This window comes from Amblyomma americanum, chromosome 4 (genome assembly GCF_052857255.1).
Source record: "Amblyomma americanum isolate KBUSLIRL-KWMA chromosome 4, ASM5285725v1, whole genome shotgun sequence".
NCBI classification, from domain to species: Eukaryota; Metazoa; Arthropoda; class Arachnida; order Ixodida; family Ixodidae; genus Amblyomma; species Amblyomma americanum.
Genome location: NC_135500.1, coordinates 207627780 through 207643656, shown reverse-complemented (window position 1 = coordinate 207643656; position 15877 = coordinate 207627780). Strand labels below are relative to the sequence as shown.

Below are 15877 nucleotides of genomic sequence, written 5' to 3'. Positions count from 1 at the left end.
CCAAAAGTTGTCATATCTGGCCCACATGGACCTTGTGGCTTAGGCCTACCTGAGCGACATTGCGCAGTGTACATGAGGAGTTTTCAATCGTGACACCACGCTGTCGACGCCAATGGCGAAGACCATTGGTGCCCAAAAAGTCTCCCATATAGCAATTGTTCTAAAACAAGCAAAAGTACAGCAAAAATTAATGCTGAGTGTACTTTTAAAACACATGAGCCCGACTGCGATAGGCAAGAGCAACTCGGGAGTTGAGACTATACAGTCCTCAACGACCAGGGTTAACGCGCTGTGGCCAGGCCTCGCGGGATCGCCAGTACAAAAATGAAAAAAAAAAGAAGAAAATAAAGAGCGAAGTCAATAAAACCGAACAGTCTTCGTCGTCGACGTTTTATTATTGTGCAAATAAAGAGCGAACCGTCTCGAAAGACTGAATCCGCTTTTCTCGGGGCTTTTCCGTTTACGACACCACGTATTCGCAGTAAAACGACGCGGCGTGGCAGGTCCTCGTCCCTGCTTACTCGGTAGCGGCAGCACTACTCACGTAAAAGGTTCACGGGTGCGTCGGGCCTCCATAAATCAGCGCCCGCAAGTTTTGACGCAGTCCACGCAGACAAGGAGAGACCTCCTCAAGCACCACACGGTGCACGCACCCGCCGTAGAAGTCCGTTGCGCGCGGCGACTTGAAACAGGGTCATATTGTTCCAGCTGTCCTGGACGCAGTCCTTACAGAGCTTGTCTGGAATGCCGTTCTTGTGCCAACATGTTTGCGGGTCATCTGTTCTTGCGACGTGTCACGCAGAATGTGCAGCACGAAGAAGCAAGATGACGAAGCTCAAGGAACGGCGCACACTCACACAGAATCCCGCACAAACTCGCGCACAAGGTGCCTTGCACATCGGGTTGCCCTTCCACAATGTCCTTATAGAAAGTTACCTCCGCGCCCAGTAGCGCTGAAAGTGGCAACCCGAAACCTTGCAAATGTTCGATGCCGCTCGTTGTCATCTTTCTGCGTCCTTTTTGAAAGAATACACGAGCCAGAAAAAAAAAGAAAAAGAAAACGCACAGTAAAGTAGTTCCCTTCGTGCGCATCTTTCAATAGCCGCGTTTCTTCTCAATATTGAGACGTCGGTGCGATGCCGACTGGCACAATTGAAAGGCTTCGATCCATCGACCCTGGTGCCCGTTGTTTGGAAGATGACAACACTGTTCCGCTTTGTAGACAACACTGGCGTCTCTTTTGCAGGGCAAAGTGTTGTCGGTCACTTCAGTACTTGTGAGCTAATGTACTGCATGTTTCGTCGTGTCTCTTCACAGGGCACCTGCAAAACATGCAATGTTGCGTGAAGACACTGCAAGCAGAAAGCAGGGAGCAACATTTTGCTTACTTGCTGCGAATGATTATGGCGAGACAATCCTGACACATGAATTATAACAAAACGTACGCTGTTGCGTGAAGGCACACAAATCAGAAATCAGGAAGCAAAACTTTGCTGACTTCCTGCGAATGATTCAGACAACACAATCCTGACACATCAATTATAAACACATTGAATAACCTATCGACCAAATCTAATACCATAAAGAATAAAAATCGTCTGTTTGTTGCGGCTTATTATTATCACGAGTAAGCGAGAACAAAGCACGTGGGTCGCGCAGTAATATTTCGCATCGTTCCAGTACATTCGATTTTTTAGGTTCCTTTGGATCAATAGTACCTGGGAACAGAGGCCTGCACCATTGAACGTAAGCGTCAAATAATAAGATGCAGCAAGCTGGGAGCATGTTTCTCGCCATCCCCAGCGCTCGTACGCGCTATTACTTTCTCGCACAGCACATGTTAGTAAAACATACCATCGTCATGCGTTCATCGCTGCAAAATCATATTCGTCAGTTATTCCATTTATGACAGCTACGTCGTTGTTATCATCAAACAGTTCTGTGCAACTGTTTCTCGAGTTCATTGGGTTTGCCTCAGGACCATGGTATAGATTAACATTATAGAGCAACAACGGGCAATTGTTTTTTTTTCTGCATTCAATCAGTTTGAAGTCATTCTTATTAACTATCATCATACGCCAGATATTGAAGATTACCAACTTCCATTAGAGTCAAACTAAGCGTATGACAAGGAGTAGTTTCAGTACATTTCTTATTAACAATTAATGATCGGAACTGGCAGTCACTGGTTTAAAGACGAGTGCAGTTGCATTAATTTGATTTGGATGCAGAAACTTACCGCGTAGCTCGCCTTTTAACGTGACATATTGGCGAATTCTGTGCCACCTCTACTTTCGTAAGTGAGAAAAAAGGCCAGAAGAAGCACTCCTATCTCGCCGTTAAATTAGCCAACTTCTTTGAGTAACTTCGAACTTGTTCTCAAACGTCGCAAGACTGCCGCTGCTTGCCAGGAACAGATTCGAACCCAGTCTTAAGTAGTCGCGACTTTTCGGCGAAACCATTCAGCCTTTAAAAGCTTTTCTTATTGTTTCCTTCGAGAGCCCCGAAAAAGCGTTTAAGTTCGCCCCAGTAACCCGCAATAGAGCCATAAGCCTATTCTGGTGTGTTTTGAAAGCCGCTTCTTCGGCCAGTGATTTGAATTGCAAATCGCAACGACGAAGGGGGCCAGGCGAACCTCGCAGACGAAACTCGCATACTCGAGAGGCGGCCGAAAGAGCGGCGGAGCTGTAGGATGCGTTGTTAAAAGGGTCTTGTGTCCTAGACGCAGCCCCCCCCCCCCCCCCTTTATAACAAACCCTCATCTAAGACGCCTAACGAAGTTTACATCCGAAGACGTTGCCGGGAAACTGAAGAACTTGTTGCTGGATTGCTTAAGACGGCGCGATTTGCATGTTGGCTGGCTCCTGACTACTGCTGGTCCCGTATCTTCCCTGACTCCCGATGCCCTGCCTTTGTTCGAAAATCTCGGCGAAAAAGTAGAAATGCACGAAAGAGGGAAATATCGATTGCTCGTGCGAAGGGAAGTGGAGTGCATGCATTTGCATTTTGAAGTCACCCGGTGCGCTTTGCTCTGTGAAACAATTCACTTCCTCGCAAGCCGGGGAAGCCTTTCGTTGTTAAGAGTACGACTATCGATGCTAGGAACGAGATGGGGAGAGAGGGAGAGAGGGATTTCTTGGCACAGGGAGCAAAGAGGGACGAAGGTACATCGGAAGAGCATTCGGTGAGACAATGTAGCAGGCGGGAGCCGGGACGTCAGCTTCTGGGAAAGAGAACCAACGAACGTATACGAACGCTCACTTTAAATAGCGTATGCTCAGCAAGCGTTGGAGGAGCCATTGAGATGCATGATGTGCGTGCCGCTTTTCTTATTTTGTTTTTAGAATAGAAAGAGGGAACGAAATAAGGAAGAAAGATGACGATTCGCATTGCGCTACTTTCTTATCTTGGGAGTAACGCGCTGAGTCCTGCGTGTGCTACGAAATATTTTGTTCTGTAGTACGAGAAAGAGCAATAGTGTTAATAAGAATAGTATAGGTCATAAAAGAGTGATATAGCAATAACAGTAGAGACGTAAGAGCAATTGTAAACGTTTGACACTTTTTTTTGAAGCGATGTTTATTGCCCCAGACGTAAAAACAAGAAGTGAGAGATGAGTAAGATGCTTAAATAAATGAAGAAAGGTGGGCTGATTCGATGAAATGAACACTTGTTTGCAGCAGTTGTTATCGAGAAAAATAATTTCCACGAACTCACTTTACGCGTAGCCGTTCAGACTTTGCGGTCGTCTTTAATGAAATATTTTTTAAATTTATTTTTACTCCTAATGTATTTGCGCTCCAGCGCATAGTTTCCTCAGGTAAAGAAGTCCACATTTCATTTTCCACGCTAAAAGCAATAAGGAAAAATAATTCATACCCATGGCGTCATAATGCAAACTCCAACAAAAAAAAAAGCCCGTTTGCGAAGGTTTTTCTCTAAAGCTGCCTCCTGCGGTCGTGACAGCCAAGCGAGGGGAATTGCGGGTTAAACAGGAGCACTTTCTCCCCGAAACAAGACCCCCGTCTCGGGCGGCGGCTTACTTTGGTTGGTCGAATAGATGTGGTAGCTTCGCTTGGAGCGGGAGTCAAAGATGCTTCCGGCCTGCGAGTCCTGAGAGCCGCGGTCCGCCTTCCGCGCGAGCTCCGAGATGATGAACGTTTCCTCGGCGTACACTTTTCTGCCAGGCAGCTCTGAAAAAATGAAAAAAAAATGAAAAGGAACTTCTGGCGGCGTTTTCTGTTGCCCCCTTATTTGTGAGGTATTTTCTGCGTGTGCTCCCCGGAAGTTTAGACGAGGAAATTTCCCTTACTATCATCAGTCACGAAAAAGAGGATATAGTAAGTAAGGCTGTAACGAGGAGATATCTCAATTTGCGCGCTTGGTAGTAGCGAGAATGTCAAGACCAATAATGTCAACTTCTCACCTTAATTTAATGCTTTGTAATCACACTTTTCTTTACCTTAAAATGCTGAGCAGATAAAGAAGTGGGCAAGTTGGTTTGTTTTTGGGTTGGCTTACAGGACGCTTGCATGAATTTCTGCTAAGGAGCCGACTCAGCCAATATATTTGTCTTAATTTTGTTTTCTTTTTCGGGCAGTGACAATACAATTTGGACGTTATTGGACCAAGGACTAAAAAAAAATTAAACTTGACACAACCATCTAACTCAGGCAACCCCTTCCAGAAAACGCACCAGTGAAGTCGGATTGAAAGGAGAAATAATGCTTTGTCACAGCATATAGTCAAGTTGGGACGATGCGGGAAGCCAGTACACAGCTACAGAGGGCGAAAAACTGGTTGGGCTTGACGAATGTGGTTTCGCTCGTTTACGTCAAACGGTCGTTTTGATAAAATTATAGGTATCGCAGCAAAGAACGGCTGTTGTCGGTTTAATTCAACCGTTTTTGATGACCTTGGTGAAAATATTTTTGGCTTTCATACTTCAGTGCATTCTTTGACGAAGTGCATTATCGATTAATACTCTCGCAGCATGGTCGACATATCTTCACTACAGCGAAATGCTCTTTAAGGCAATTCAAGCGAGAATCGAAGGCACTTTAAGCGAGAAATGAAAAGGGAGGCGCTTGTGCTGCTCAGTCACTGTTGCATTCTTGAGTCACGTTTACTGAGTAAGGAGTTTTGAGAGGCTCTTTAGGAGGAGGCAATCCTGTTATCTTCACGGATTCAATATTGCAAATTTTGATGCTCTAGAGTGGGCACGTCGATCTTGCAGGAACAGCGCTTGAGGGTTTGTGCTGCATGAAACTGCACTGCTCTGTGCGTTGATATAGTGACGGCAATGCGCAAACCAAGTAGGTCTTTTGTACCAAACCGTAAAGTTCCGGAATTATGACTGAGGAGAAGCATTTTTTTTTTGTGCCGTGGCGCTCTGCGCTGTTAAAACGGGTTGTCACGGCAGGCACAGAACAGAGTGCAGCAATCTAATAAAGGACTCCAGATAGCCGCTTTCCGAAAGGAGCTCAGAATAGCTGCGCTACACATCTGGCATACAGGCGTCTCGATGTTTCGCCTTACACGTTCTCGCCAGTTTGACGGCGTGGTAACCAATTAACGGTCACCAATTGTACCGACTTGATTAGTTAAAACCCTACTTTCGCACTCGCAGCAAAGCTGCCAAACTGCACCTGCTTCACTCTATGGACATCGTGAAAACGAACATGCAGCAGCGCTTTATAAACCAACCATATACGAAAGCGTCGATCACCATTTCATGAAGCGGTACCGCGTTACGCTGCTGTATCAATGGAGCAGGACAGATCGATGCGGGAGACGCTAATCAACCTGCCGCTCCATTCGCGCACTCTTCTTTTCTTTTTTTGCACCATGGCGGCAGCGTATAAAGAAATGGTCATGCGCAGCGCTCTTGCTCCGGGGGGGGGGGGGGGGGGGGGGACGCAAACCGAAAGGAGAGGGGAAGGGGTACTACGAAGAGAGGATCAGTGGTGAGTTGCAGGAGAGTGGATGGCAATATAGACGGGAGATGGCAATGGTTTCAGCCTCGCGCCTCCAGCGCCGCTATCCGGGAGGAGTGAAATCTGGGCGGCTGGGCGGTCGAAGAGTTTCACTTAAAACCGGGGGCGCAGAAGCTCTCTGATCATTGTATTAATTATTGAGCGAGATTCGGCCGGCCAATTCGCGCCTCGGTGCCGCATTTTCCAAAGACTCGGCCTCGTTTTATGCGCGTTCAAAGCCTGGGAGTGAAATTTAGATAAAAAAAAGACATAAGAGGTAGCTAGGATGAATACGACGCTACTGAAATAAAAAGAAATAGAGGGTTTTGGCAGTTATGAAGATATGGGAGAAGCCTCGATTCAATTTCGCCTTCTTTCTCAGTGTTTTTGCTTCGCGAGGGTTAGGCATTCAATGCTGCCTGCAAGAATTTCGGTTGTGAGCCATACGGAAGAAAGTTTCAATCCATGTTTGAGCCACTGCCGTATTTTCTGCCCTGAAACCCTGGAATTAGACACTGTTTCGAAGCAGGGCAGGAAGAGGCGCAGTTTTAAAAGCAGGAATAAATTTTTCTTTCGCTTTATTGTAGTTCGCCAGGATAATTTCAGTTAGGGACAAAACTCCTCGAAATGGGAATACTTTTGGGATTTTATAACAGAATGTGATTTGAGATAGTACGAACTTTTTCGTAAGGAAAGGATGAAACGGGGTCTGAAGTTGGGAGAGATGCGGTAGGACTTTTCGCAAAAATTAACTTACGGGCGACGTATGGTGCTCATTCTTCTTCGGGATAAAAACTAGTTTCAGTCAGACACGGAACAGGTTTCACATGGGATGCATGGTATATGCAATTCAACACTTTGCGCAGGCCTGTCAAGAGAAACTACATTTCAAAGAAGACGTTAGGCATTTTATTTGCAGGGTTTCACATAGATCTCAAAAAAAAAAAAACGAATACGTCAGCAGAAACGAACGCAACCAAATTCAATTACGACCATGTTACACCTTTTTGCTACTTTCCATACCAGTAAGGGCATGAGTTTTACCATCCATAATTCTAGCAAATGATACAGTCACCAGTGAGCACAAAGTGAGGGCGACTGCCCATGACACGAAAAAAACTTATACTTTGCAATGAAATTTCGCAAGGTGACATTTTGCAAAGATGGCAGATTCTTCGTTTTTAATGTCGCGATTTGATCACTGTTTTCGGAGGCACAGTCGGCCCGTCCCACAAACCTGTATACTCACGAGTCACGTCACACTGCTCGCTCATTGGTGGAAACAGTACAGTTGCAATTTTTAAGTATCGGTGGCAGTGGACGCGAGACAACGCCCAATGAGATTGTGGTCTATCTCAGAGTTCCTGCAATTAAGAAATGAATTCCGCACTTGCTGACAAGATAAGTGCATAGAGCGATTCTTCCCGCTAAGTTGGTTTGCTAAGGCTGCCAGGAAATGCAGTTTTTCTTCGCCACTACCGCAGTATGGAGAATATTTCTCGAGGCTGTACAGGCCAATTAACAGCGTGGTGGTGGTGGTGCTAAAACTTTATTGGATGCACTGGGGCGGGTTTTAGAGGAAAGTGCAGGGTTTCACCGCTCCCTTGCCTGGGTGGTAGTCCTCATTCCGGGACACCATTGGCGGTAGCCGCTGCCCGCGCTCTTTGAACCAGAGCCCTCTGGGACTCCAGGTTCAAGCAACCGGACAAGGTCGCCTCCGAGCCCTCTCCCGTTGGCTGATTTACTCTCTTTATTTGCGTGTGAAACGTTTTTGCGTTTCCGTTTGAAACAACGTCAGGTAGAAGAAGTGAGGTTGTTACTCACTCATATCCAATGAAGCGTACATAAAACAGGAGTTCAGACCGCACTTTCTCCAGAATCTTGGTGGAGACCAAGCGCTACTTAAAGACCAAGCAGAAAGAAAGATGCATGCTCTCGGTACAGGCTACTTAACCCAGATGCGGCTACGAAGTTCACACTCGTACTATTCGACGCAGTGATTTAACGTGTATGTTTTTCCGAGACTGCAACAACGCCAGGGAAGGAGCAGCCAAATGGAGGGAAATGGAGTGCAGGAAAATGGAAGATGAAAGAAGGAGAGAAAGGAAAGAAAGAGAGAGAAAGAAAGAAATAAAGAAAGAGAGAAAGAAAGAAAGACGAGAGATGAGGGGAAAGAGGAGTACCTTTCTCGGGTCCCGCGTCGGTGAGCGGCGGCTGCTTCCGCCAGTAGAAGAACACCAGCGCCACCACGAGTACCACGATGAAGGCGGAAAGGAGTGCGGGCACGATAAACACCAGGTTCTCCTGCAGCGGGAACCGGAAGCCGCCGCCCGAGGAACCGGACATGGGCTCCGTCGTCGTCTCTGCGTTCGCGCGCGCACGCGAACGGGACAGAGGTGTATCGGCTTCGAATGCAGGGGGCATACTCTGCGCTACATAAAAATAATCAGTGAATTCAGCGTTCAAGAGGTAGTTTCTGTCGAACGAAAAAAGGGCTCCCTGTGACCTCTTGACACAATTCTTGTAAAGTTTACAAAGAGAGAGGCAGAAACAAGAAAAGCACACCGACCAAGAGAAGATTCCCGCAGACGCAGCAGTTTCGAGCTGCGTAAGCTGCTGAACTTAAGGTCTGTGTATTTAAGTATGATGAAGACGACACCTATTTCCTCCCTTTTCATGCCAATATTTAAAAAAAATTATTTCGTGTTTTCTCATCTCAGTGATAGATTAATAACCTGGTGTCAGCGCCCTGCCCGGGCTACAGGAACAGACAAAGCGCCGCGGCTGGGGCCGAGGTCTCTCCAAGCCCACAGGCTAAGCGGCGAAACGCAGCCGTGATTGGCACGTCTGGGACTTATCGGCCTAGAGAGAGCGTGCATCTCTTAACGCCCGGAGCCGATGACGTGGGCGCCGTGGCGACGGAGACGACTGTCCCCCCTCGCCCTTCACGAATGAGGCGTCAGAAGACGTCAGCTGAGGCGACGACTTGGCCAGGGGCTGTGTTCTTGCCGTCGAAGAGAGCAGAAAGCAGAGATGCGTGGCGAGAGCACAGTGGGTCGGTCGGTCGTTCGCGCGACGAAGCTTTTTCTCGAGGCCGACAGTCGCGTGCCGTGTGATGGATTGCGTGTCCAGAAGCGTCACGTTGCCAGCGGATCCAGCATCGATCGCGCGACGACTTTCTTTGCGACAGAGCCAAGACTCGGAGTGGGGAATTCGTGCTAGGCTGTGTTCTGCGAGTCAGTGGGCGGTTCTAAAGACACTTCGGCGGCGCCCACTCCTATAAAAATGGTCTGCAGACAGTCTATAGACTTCTTATGGACTCTATTGCCTTCCTATAGATAATTATTTTTGTCTATTTATAGTCTACAGACTGTCTATAGACAAGTCTACTGAAAGTATATGACCATAAATCTATAGATTGTCTACAGACTGTTTATAGGATTTGTATTGCCTATAGACTGTTCTCTAGGGTTTGTCTATAAAGCGCATGCAGACTCTATAGACACGAATCTACGGATAGTCTATAGACTATGAACTATTGTCTATAGACTGTCTAAAGAAATTTCTGTAAGGGCAGGTTCTTTGCACTGCGTCGCCAGCGGTAACGATGAAAGTTGATGGGAATGTGCACGAGTACGTCGGACGCGTCAGTGGGTGCGGTGACCTTATGAGCGACGCTGAGCGTAGTAGCGCTTGCTGCAAAAGAGCCCGAGCTGAGAGTCTGCTTCAGAGTACGACAGCGTGCATACATGGCTTTAGCTGCTGCACGAAAGAAGATGAGACTTAAAATGAAGTGGAACGACGTCTGTATAGTTTCACTTTTTTTATTCTTGCACAAAATTACTGCCTGTCTTGTCGACGTATTTTTAGACCTCGATGACTGCTGGTCTTACTTGAGCGCAATAGCCGCAGAAGCCTGCTGGCAGCTGTGTTGAAACGCTCGGTTCCAAAGGGAGTGTCGTTGGTGCGGAACTCTCTGGCGCATTACACTTTCCACTTACCACATCGACGTCTTGATTTGTGCTATTTTTTGCCGGAACACTCGAGGCGTACATTACGATTTTTCTTTTCTGAGGTTGACGCTTTTTACCCAAGGCATAAAATTCCGGCTTACAGGCCTAAACTCACTGCTGGACTACGCGTGTCACTGGAATCTAATCGGTGCACAGTGGATGTCGTCCAGAGCGGGAGACGAGCTTTCAGGCTATGAATAGCCGCTGCGATGCATCGAAGAGGATGCATCGCAGCTTTTATAAGGGTGGTAGACACTGAAGAAGATGGAAGTGTGGGGCATAGAAGTAGTTCAATTCTTTCATTTTCTTTTTCTTGAAGTCAGGGCTGGTGCAAATCGTGGAATATGTGGCAGCGCGTAGTGATACCCTTGCTTAAGGGCACATACACAGATGCTTTCCTTGTGCCTAGCCGTAATGCGCCAACCATCACATCGCTTATAGCAAATGGTTAGTCAGGTCGCACATTTTTACGGTTGGTCACATCTTGTTATCTAACCCTGCTTCTGCACATAATGTGCTTTTTCTGGGCTGCAAGCAGTTTTTTTAGTTAAACACTTTGATGACTTAACTACATTCCTTACGCTGTTACTAAGCATTGGAGATTGACCTCAAGTATTAGAAATAGAAATATTTGATCTCGCGTAATTTTTCATAATGTCGGGTCATCTGTAAATGCATTTACATCTTCGCGCGAAAAGTTTCGCCATGGACGCTTGAGTGTACGCTCATACAGCTGGGCGAGCGTTTAGCAAGAAGTAGAGCCTTTGAAATGAAAATCGTAATTTGAATTTACAGCCCATCATTCTCGCTTTGCGAAATCATTCTGTTCGCGTATCCCACAAATAAAAGGTAACGACAGTTTCAGTGTGCAATAGTCATTTAAACCCATTATCGTTTTGGGACGCATATATAAATATATGCTATTCATGTTTGTGAGTACTGCATTTATTGCGTTTGCAGAGGGAGAACTTAGTGCATATCAGGACACTATAAAAAAATCCGGACACTATAGTGTCCTGATCTTTTTTCTCTTTGAACTCAGAGGTAGTTCGCAACACTAGTCAAACACGTTATATTGAAAAAAAAATGCTACCACGCATGTGAAAAAAAAAAAAAACGATGTGCGATGAATTTCATCGTACTTTGTGATTCCACAATGTGAATGTGTCATATCAGCCGATGAGGTCTGGCTGAAACCGTTTTATATACTTGCTTCGCATGCACGGTAATACACCACGCGCCCACCGACCAACACACGCAGCCTCTTCTGTTTTGCTGCCCCGGGGATACCAAGGCTGTTTAACGCTGTCGTGTTATGGAAATGCTCCAGTAAACTCGGGACGCCGTGGGACATGAGCGATAACGGCGTCCCCAGTTCGCGCTCGGCACACTCGTCTCAGGGGCGATGTCGTGGTCAGGCCTCTGCCAACACTCCCTTTTACGTAGATATATGGCGACAATGTCGATGGGTGCCCTGGGGTTAATATTTCCTCTCGCTGGCAGCAGAGGAGGCATAAACAAGTGAAAAACTGGAACACCCGGACTTCCGGGATTTTGTTTTTGTTTCTGTTGTTTTGCTGTCATTGTGGTCCTCAGTGCAAAGCAGCACATACAATTTAGCGTTCCTCCCTAGTCACGCTGAAAAAAAAAACAATGTATAGAGGGTGTGTATTCGAAAATTGGCGGTTAAACAAAAAGGCTAAAGCTTAGCGGTGAGCGTTGTTGAACTAGAGCAAACGAAACTGGTTGTCCTAAAGCGACCAGGTAGCCATGTTGAGAAGAGTTACTACAGTAAGCGCAACTTCACAAACTTTTTGTTGATCATGGTATTTGTCGATAATGGTTGTAGATAAATTTCCTGCGTCTGTACCGAAATGCAGCATTAGCCGTTTAAAGGAGGTTGTGATCGTTCGGTCGTATTAACAGCCATAGTAAAAATTCCGCCCCAAGCTCCTCGTATTCAGCAATGCGCTTTAAAATATTTGAGAACTGCGAGCTCCTCGCTAGCACCGTATCGCAAAGTGGGCTGGCTGTTTCTGTAATTCTTATCCATTGCTAAGAAAAAAATGCATGAATAGTTAAAAAAAACAGAGCATGAGGACAAAAAAAGGAATACAAACACTTTCCAATGACATAAAAGAATGCAAGTGGATAAATAGCATGCAGTCAAAGAACCGATGCTATGTAGAAAATAACAATGTAAATAACAATATATTACAAACAAACGCTGACTACTGGAGTTCGCGCTCAGGCAGGAAAAGAGCAAAGTTTAATGTGTTCTACGCTAGTCTAAAGCTCTAATTTGGGAAGCTGTGCGGATAATATGCCTTCTCGTCGATCCTCAATGCGTTGTTAGGGCACGAGCAGCACACTGCTATGAATTAATAGCTTTAAAATGGCAGATTCCCAGTAAGGCCAAAGGCGCTTAACACTTCGGATCTCTCTGCTTTCCTCAAGCACTCTCTGCAAGAGAACGAGGACTCCCTTATCTCTGCACTATAATCAAGCCCTAGCTAACTAAACCAGCAGCCGTATCAGTCTTCGCCATTTCGAATTTGCCGCGCTGGCAGCATATCGAACTCACTTGTGGCTCGCTGGGAGAGTGTGACGAAGTCGTACTCCGCCCTCGTCGCACCTGCGTCGTTGTGGGCCACCACACTGAGCTCGTACACCTTCGATGCAAAGAAAGAGTGACGAGAGCAGACGAAGGAGTAAGCCTCGTGAGTGACGTATCTGCGCACTTCTGCCGTTTCGACCAGTACGAAAGGAAACAACGGCACACTTAGCAAGGCAAGGTATACTTTGAGCGATGAGCCACTTTTCGGCACTTATAATAGAACATCACGTGATCTTCATACTATACCCACTGTGTCTTTTTTGGGTACCATTTGGCATGGAACAAAAATATATTGTTGCTGAGCAGAAAAGAATGGCTGAGGTGGGGGGTGGCGGATGAGGGCACAGCTTTGTGCGCGCATGCGCTGAAGCCTCCTGTTTCTTGCAACAGGTTTATTAATGATGTTTACACTTAGAATCTTTAGTCAGTTTACAGTTCGTGAATAAGAGGCTTCATGTACGCGAAAGCACAAGGCGGGGCTCGATACGGTTACGAGACAACCTGACACGGCATGACGTGACATGACACAACTTTGCTGTCATGTGTAGCGATTCATATGTGAAATGACGAACATAAGACAATTGAAGAACAAAGGAGGCAAAGTTTTGAGTTTTGTGTCTAGGCCGACTCAAGAATTCAAGCCGCGCGCGATATTGGCAAAAAAAAAAAATCAGTTATTGTAGGGATCTGCCTCCTATATCATTTTCAGGCGAGTCATTAGGCGAAAGGCTGGATAGTATACGACTTTTCTTGAGAAGTTTTGTACAGTCCATGAAAAGAAGAGTCACAAATTACACCTCGTTTCTAGAACGGGAGGTGTGATCGATTCAAGCTAATTTAAATGGTTTGTCATTCAGGCAATAAGAATAGAAAGGACGGACGTAGTGTTCCTATACAATGGATATTGCAGTAATTTACACGTGTTTTTTTCGCGCGTAACTAAATATAACCTCGCCATCGTTAAGCGGATTTAACGCTCTCGCATACATCAAGAGTGAAATAACGGTGGAGAAACGCTCGCGCAGCAATTAGCAGCCTGCCCTTTGCTGCGAGCAAAAGCAGCCTCGCTCTGTGCCGAACGCGAGGTCTCAGCGTTGTACTCTTTGTTCGTGAAGTGTTCCTGGTCAATGGAAAACGCGGGCCTCTCCGCGCCGGTGTTTAATAGGAGGACAGGACTGTTCAACGTCCGGATAATCGAAATTTTTTTCTCTGATTTTATGCACCTTAAGTGCCGCCCAGTGCGCACTCGTCTTCTACAGCTCAGCGCACGCGAAAAAAAAAAAATAAGAGAGCTAGCAGGACAAAGTAAAACTTTCATCAACGACTCTTTTAACAGAGTGCTTGCCGCCGAATGTTTTTAATCCTCTCTGGCGGGTTGAGCCGCGCGTGCAAAAAAAATGCGAATGAGATCAGCGATTCCATTGTGAGTGTTTTAAATGTCCTTACGTTTCCTTTTGTGTCAAATGAAGCTTTATTCTACCATTTCTTTTTGAGTAAGAGAGAAAAAATGTAATTTTCAGTCCATACGGGATTTTATGCCGTAAAACGAATCTTGGGTGTGTTGAAAGGACGTTAGCATGAAATTCTATGTGTGAACCATTCCAAGACCTGCCTTGGCTTCCTGCGCGTTGAATACATCACATCCTGTTGTCGTGCCTATGGAATCAGAGGTTGGTTGCGGCAGTTAACAATATCCATTATGCAGTGAACGACCCTAAACATCATACGACTGAATTTTAGTGCCTGGTTAATGCCTCGAAAGCTAAGAAACTGTAATTGCTGCAGAAAAAAAAAATCTCGTAGAATAGCAAACTTTAAATATTGGAAAACTGGCGATTTACAAAGAACAGTCTAAATTCTGCAAGATAATAATTCTGGTTCCTTGAAGGGAAAGTAGTTAGAGGCACGGGTAGACGGCGAAGCTTCTTAACAATTGATTGATTAATGAATTGATTGATTGTTTGATTGGTTGAATCATTGATTAACACTTCCCCTTCAACGCTGCAATTGCGACTATAAGAGACGGCATACTGGAGGGCTCTGGATTAATTTTGACCATCTGGGGTTCCTTACCTTGCTGCGAAATATCTCTACTTGGGAATGCCTTAATTACACTTCCATCGAAATGCGACCGCAGCAGTCGAGATCGGAACCGTGAATTCGTGCTCAGCCGCAGAATGTCAGCTAGATCGCAAAGGCGGCAGGTATTAAGAAAATAACCGCGACACGAAACCTCGGATGAGCGCCGCGAACCCACTAGGCATACCATAAGTCTCCTACGAAGCCAAGTGATCAGGACACACAAACTGTTGAAGCAGGGTGAGGTTTGACCATCATCACAATTAAGGTACAGGAGCATTCAAGATTTGTAAGCCATCGAATAAGGACTCACACGCTCGGCATATTCGAAATTCAGCGTTTGGCCCAGTACCTTCTCTTTACAAACAGACACGCGTACTTTGATAAATAGCCATTATAGCGGAAGATCAGCTTTCAGCGAACCATCTTTAACGTGCACTGACATCGCACAGCACACGGGCGCCTTAGCGTTTTTCCTCCATAAAAACGCGGCGGCTGCGTTTTTATGGAGGAAAAACGCTAAGGCGCCCGTGTGCTGTGCGATGTCAGTGCACGTTAAAGATCCCCAGGTGGTCGAAATTATTCCGGAGCCCTCCACTACGGCACCTATTCTTCCTTTCTTCTTTCACTCCCTCCTTTACCCTACCCTTACGGTGCGGTTCAGGTGTCCAACGATATATGAGACAGATACTGCGTCATTTCCTTTCCCCCCAAAAACCAATTATTATTATAATTATAACGAATGCAGGGTTCACGGCGGCGTGTTGGGAAATATGGGGATGAAAGGGGGGAGAGAGAAGCCGGCGAAAGCGTGTGCGTCATCGCGCTGCCCTTTCCCACCTTGCCGGGCGCGAGCGGTGCGAGGGTGTGTTCCCCCGACGTAGGTGGCGCCACGGTGAGCGCCACGGCGGCCCATGAGGGCTCGCTTTTCTGCCGGTACTGGAGCACGAAGCGGCTGATGGGGCAGCCGCCGTCGCCCCAGCGGCCCAGCCGAAGCAGGGCACTCGTCTTGTTGGCGACCACGAAGCCCTCCTTGCTTGGAGCCACGGGCGCTGTTCGGGTGCAGGCACGGAAAGAGAAGAAGAGACAAGCTGAGGGCACTCAAGGCCGCTGCCAGACTTCTAAAATAAACTGTTTCTTTGTGTGCCTACAACTGCACAACATTTTTAAACCTGGAACTGGCGGCTGGTAAA

The 15877-nt window shown here is 46.5% G+C and overlaps 1 protein-coding gene across 1 annotated transcript in view; it reads right to left on the bottom strand.

The window, feature by feature from the left end:
* Nucleotides 1–358: 358 nt before the first annotated feature.
* Nucleotides 359–15877, bottom strand: part of LOC144129185 (cell adhesion molecule Dscam1-like) — a 136113-nt gene continuing 120594 nt past the window's right edge. The window contains exons 21-25 of the mRNA XM_077663163.1: nucleotides 15525–15736; nucleotides 12573–12660; nucleotides 8159–8338; nucleotides 4044–4193; nucleotides 359–1322 (exon numbers count right to left, since the gene is read on the bottom strand). Coding sequence (XP_077519289.1) covers nucleotides 1312–1322; nucleotides 4044–4193; nucleotides 8159–8338; nucleotides 12573–12660; nucleotides 15525–15736 — 641 coding nt within the window. The 3' untranslated portion in view covers nucleotides 359–1311. The remainder of the gene's footprint in view (nucleotides 1323–4043; nucleotides 4194–8158; nucleotides 8339–12572; nucleotides 12661–15524; nucleotides 15737–15877) is intronic.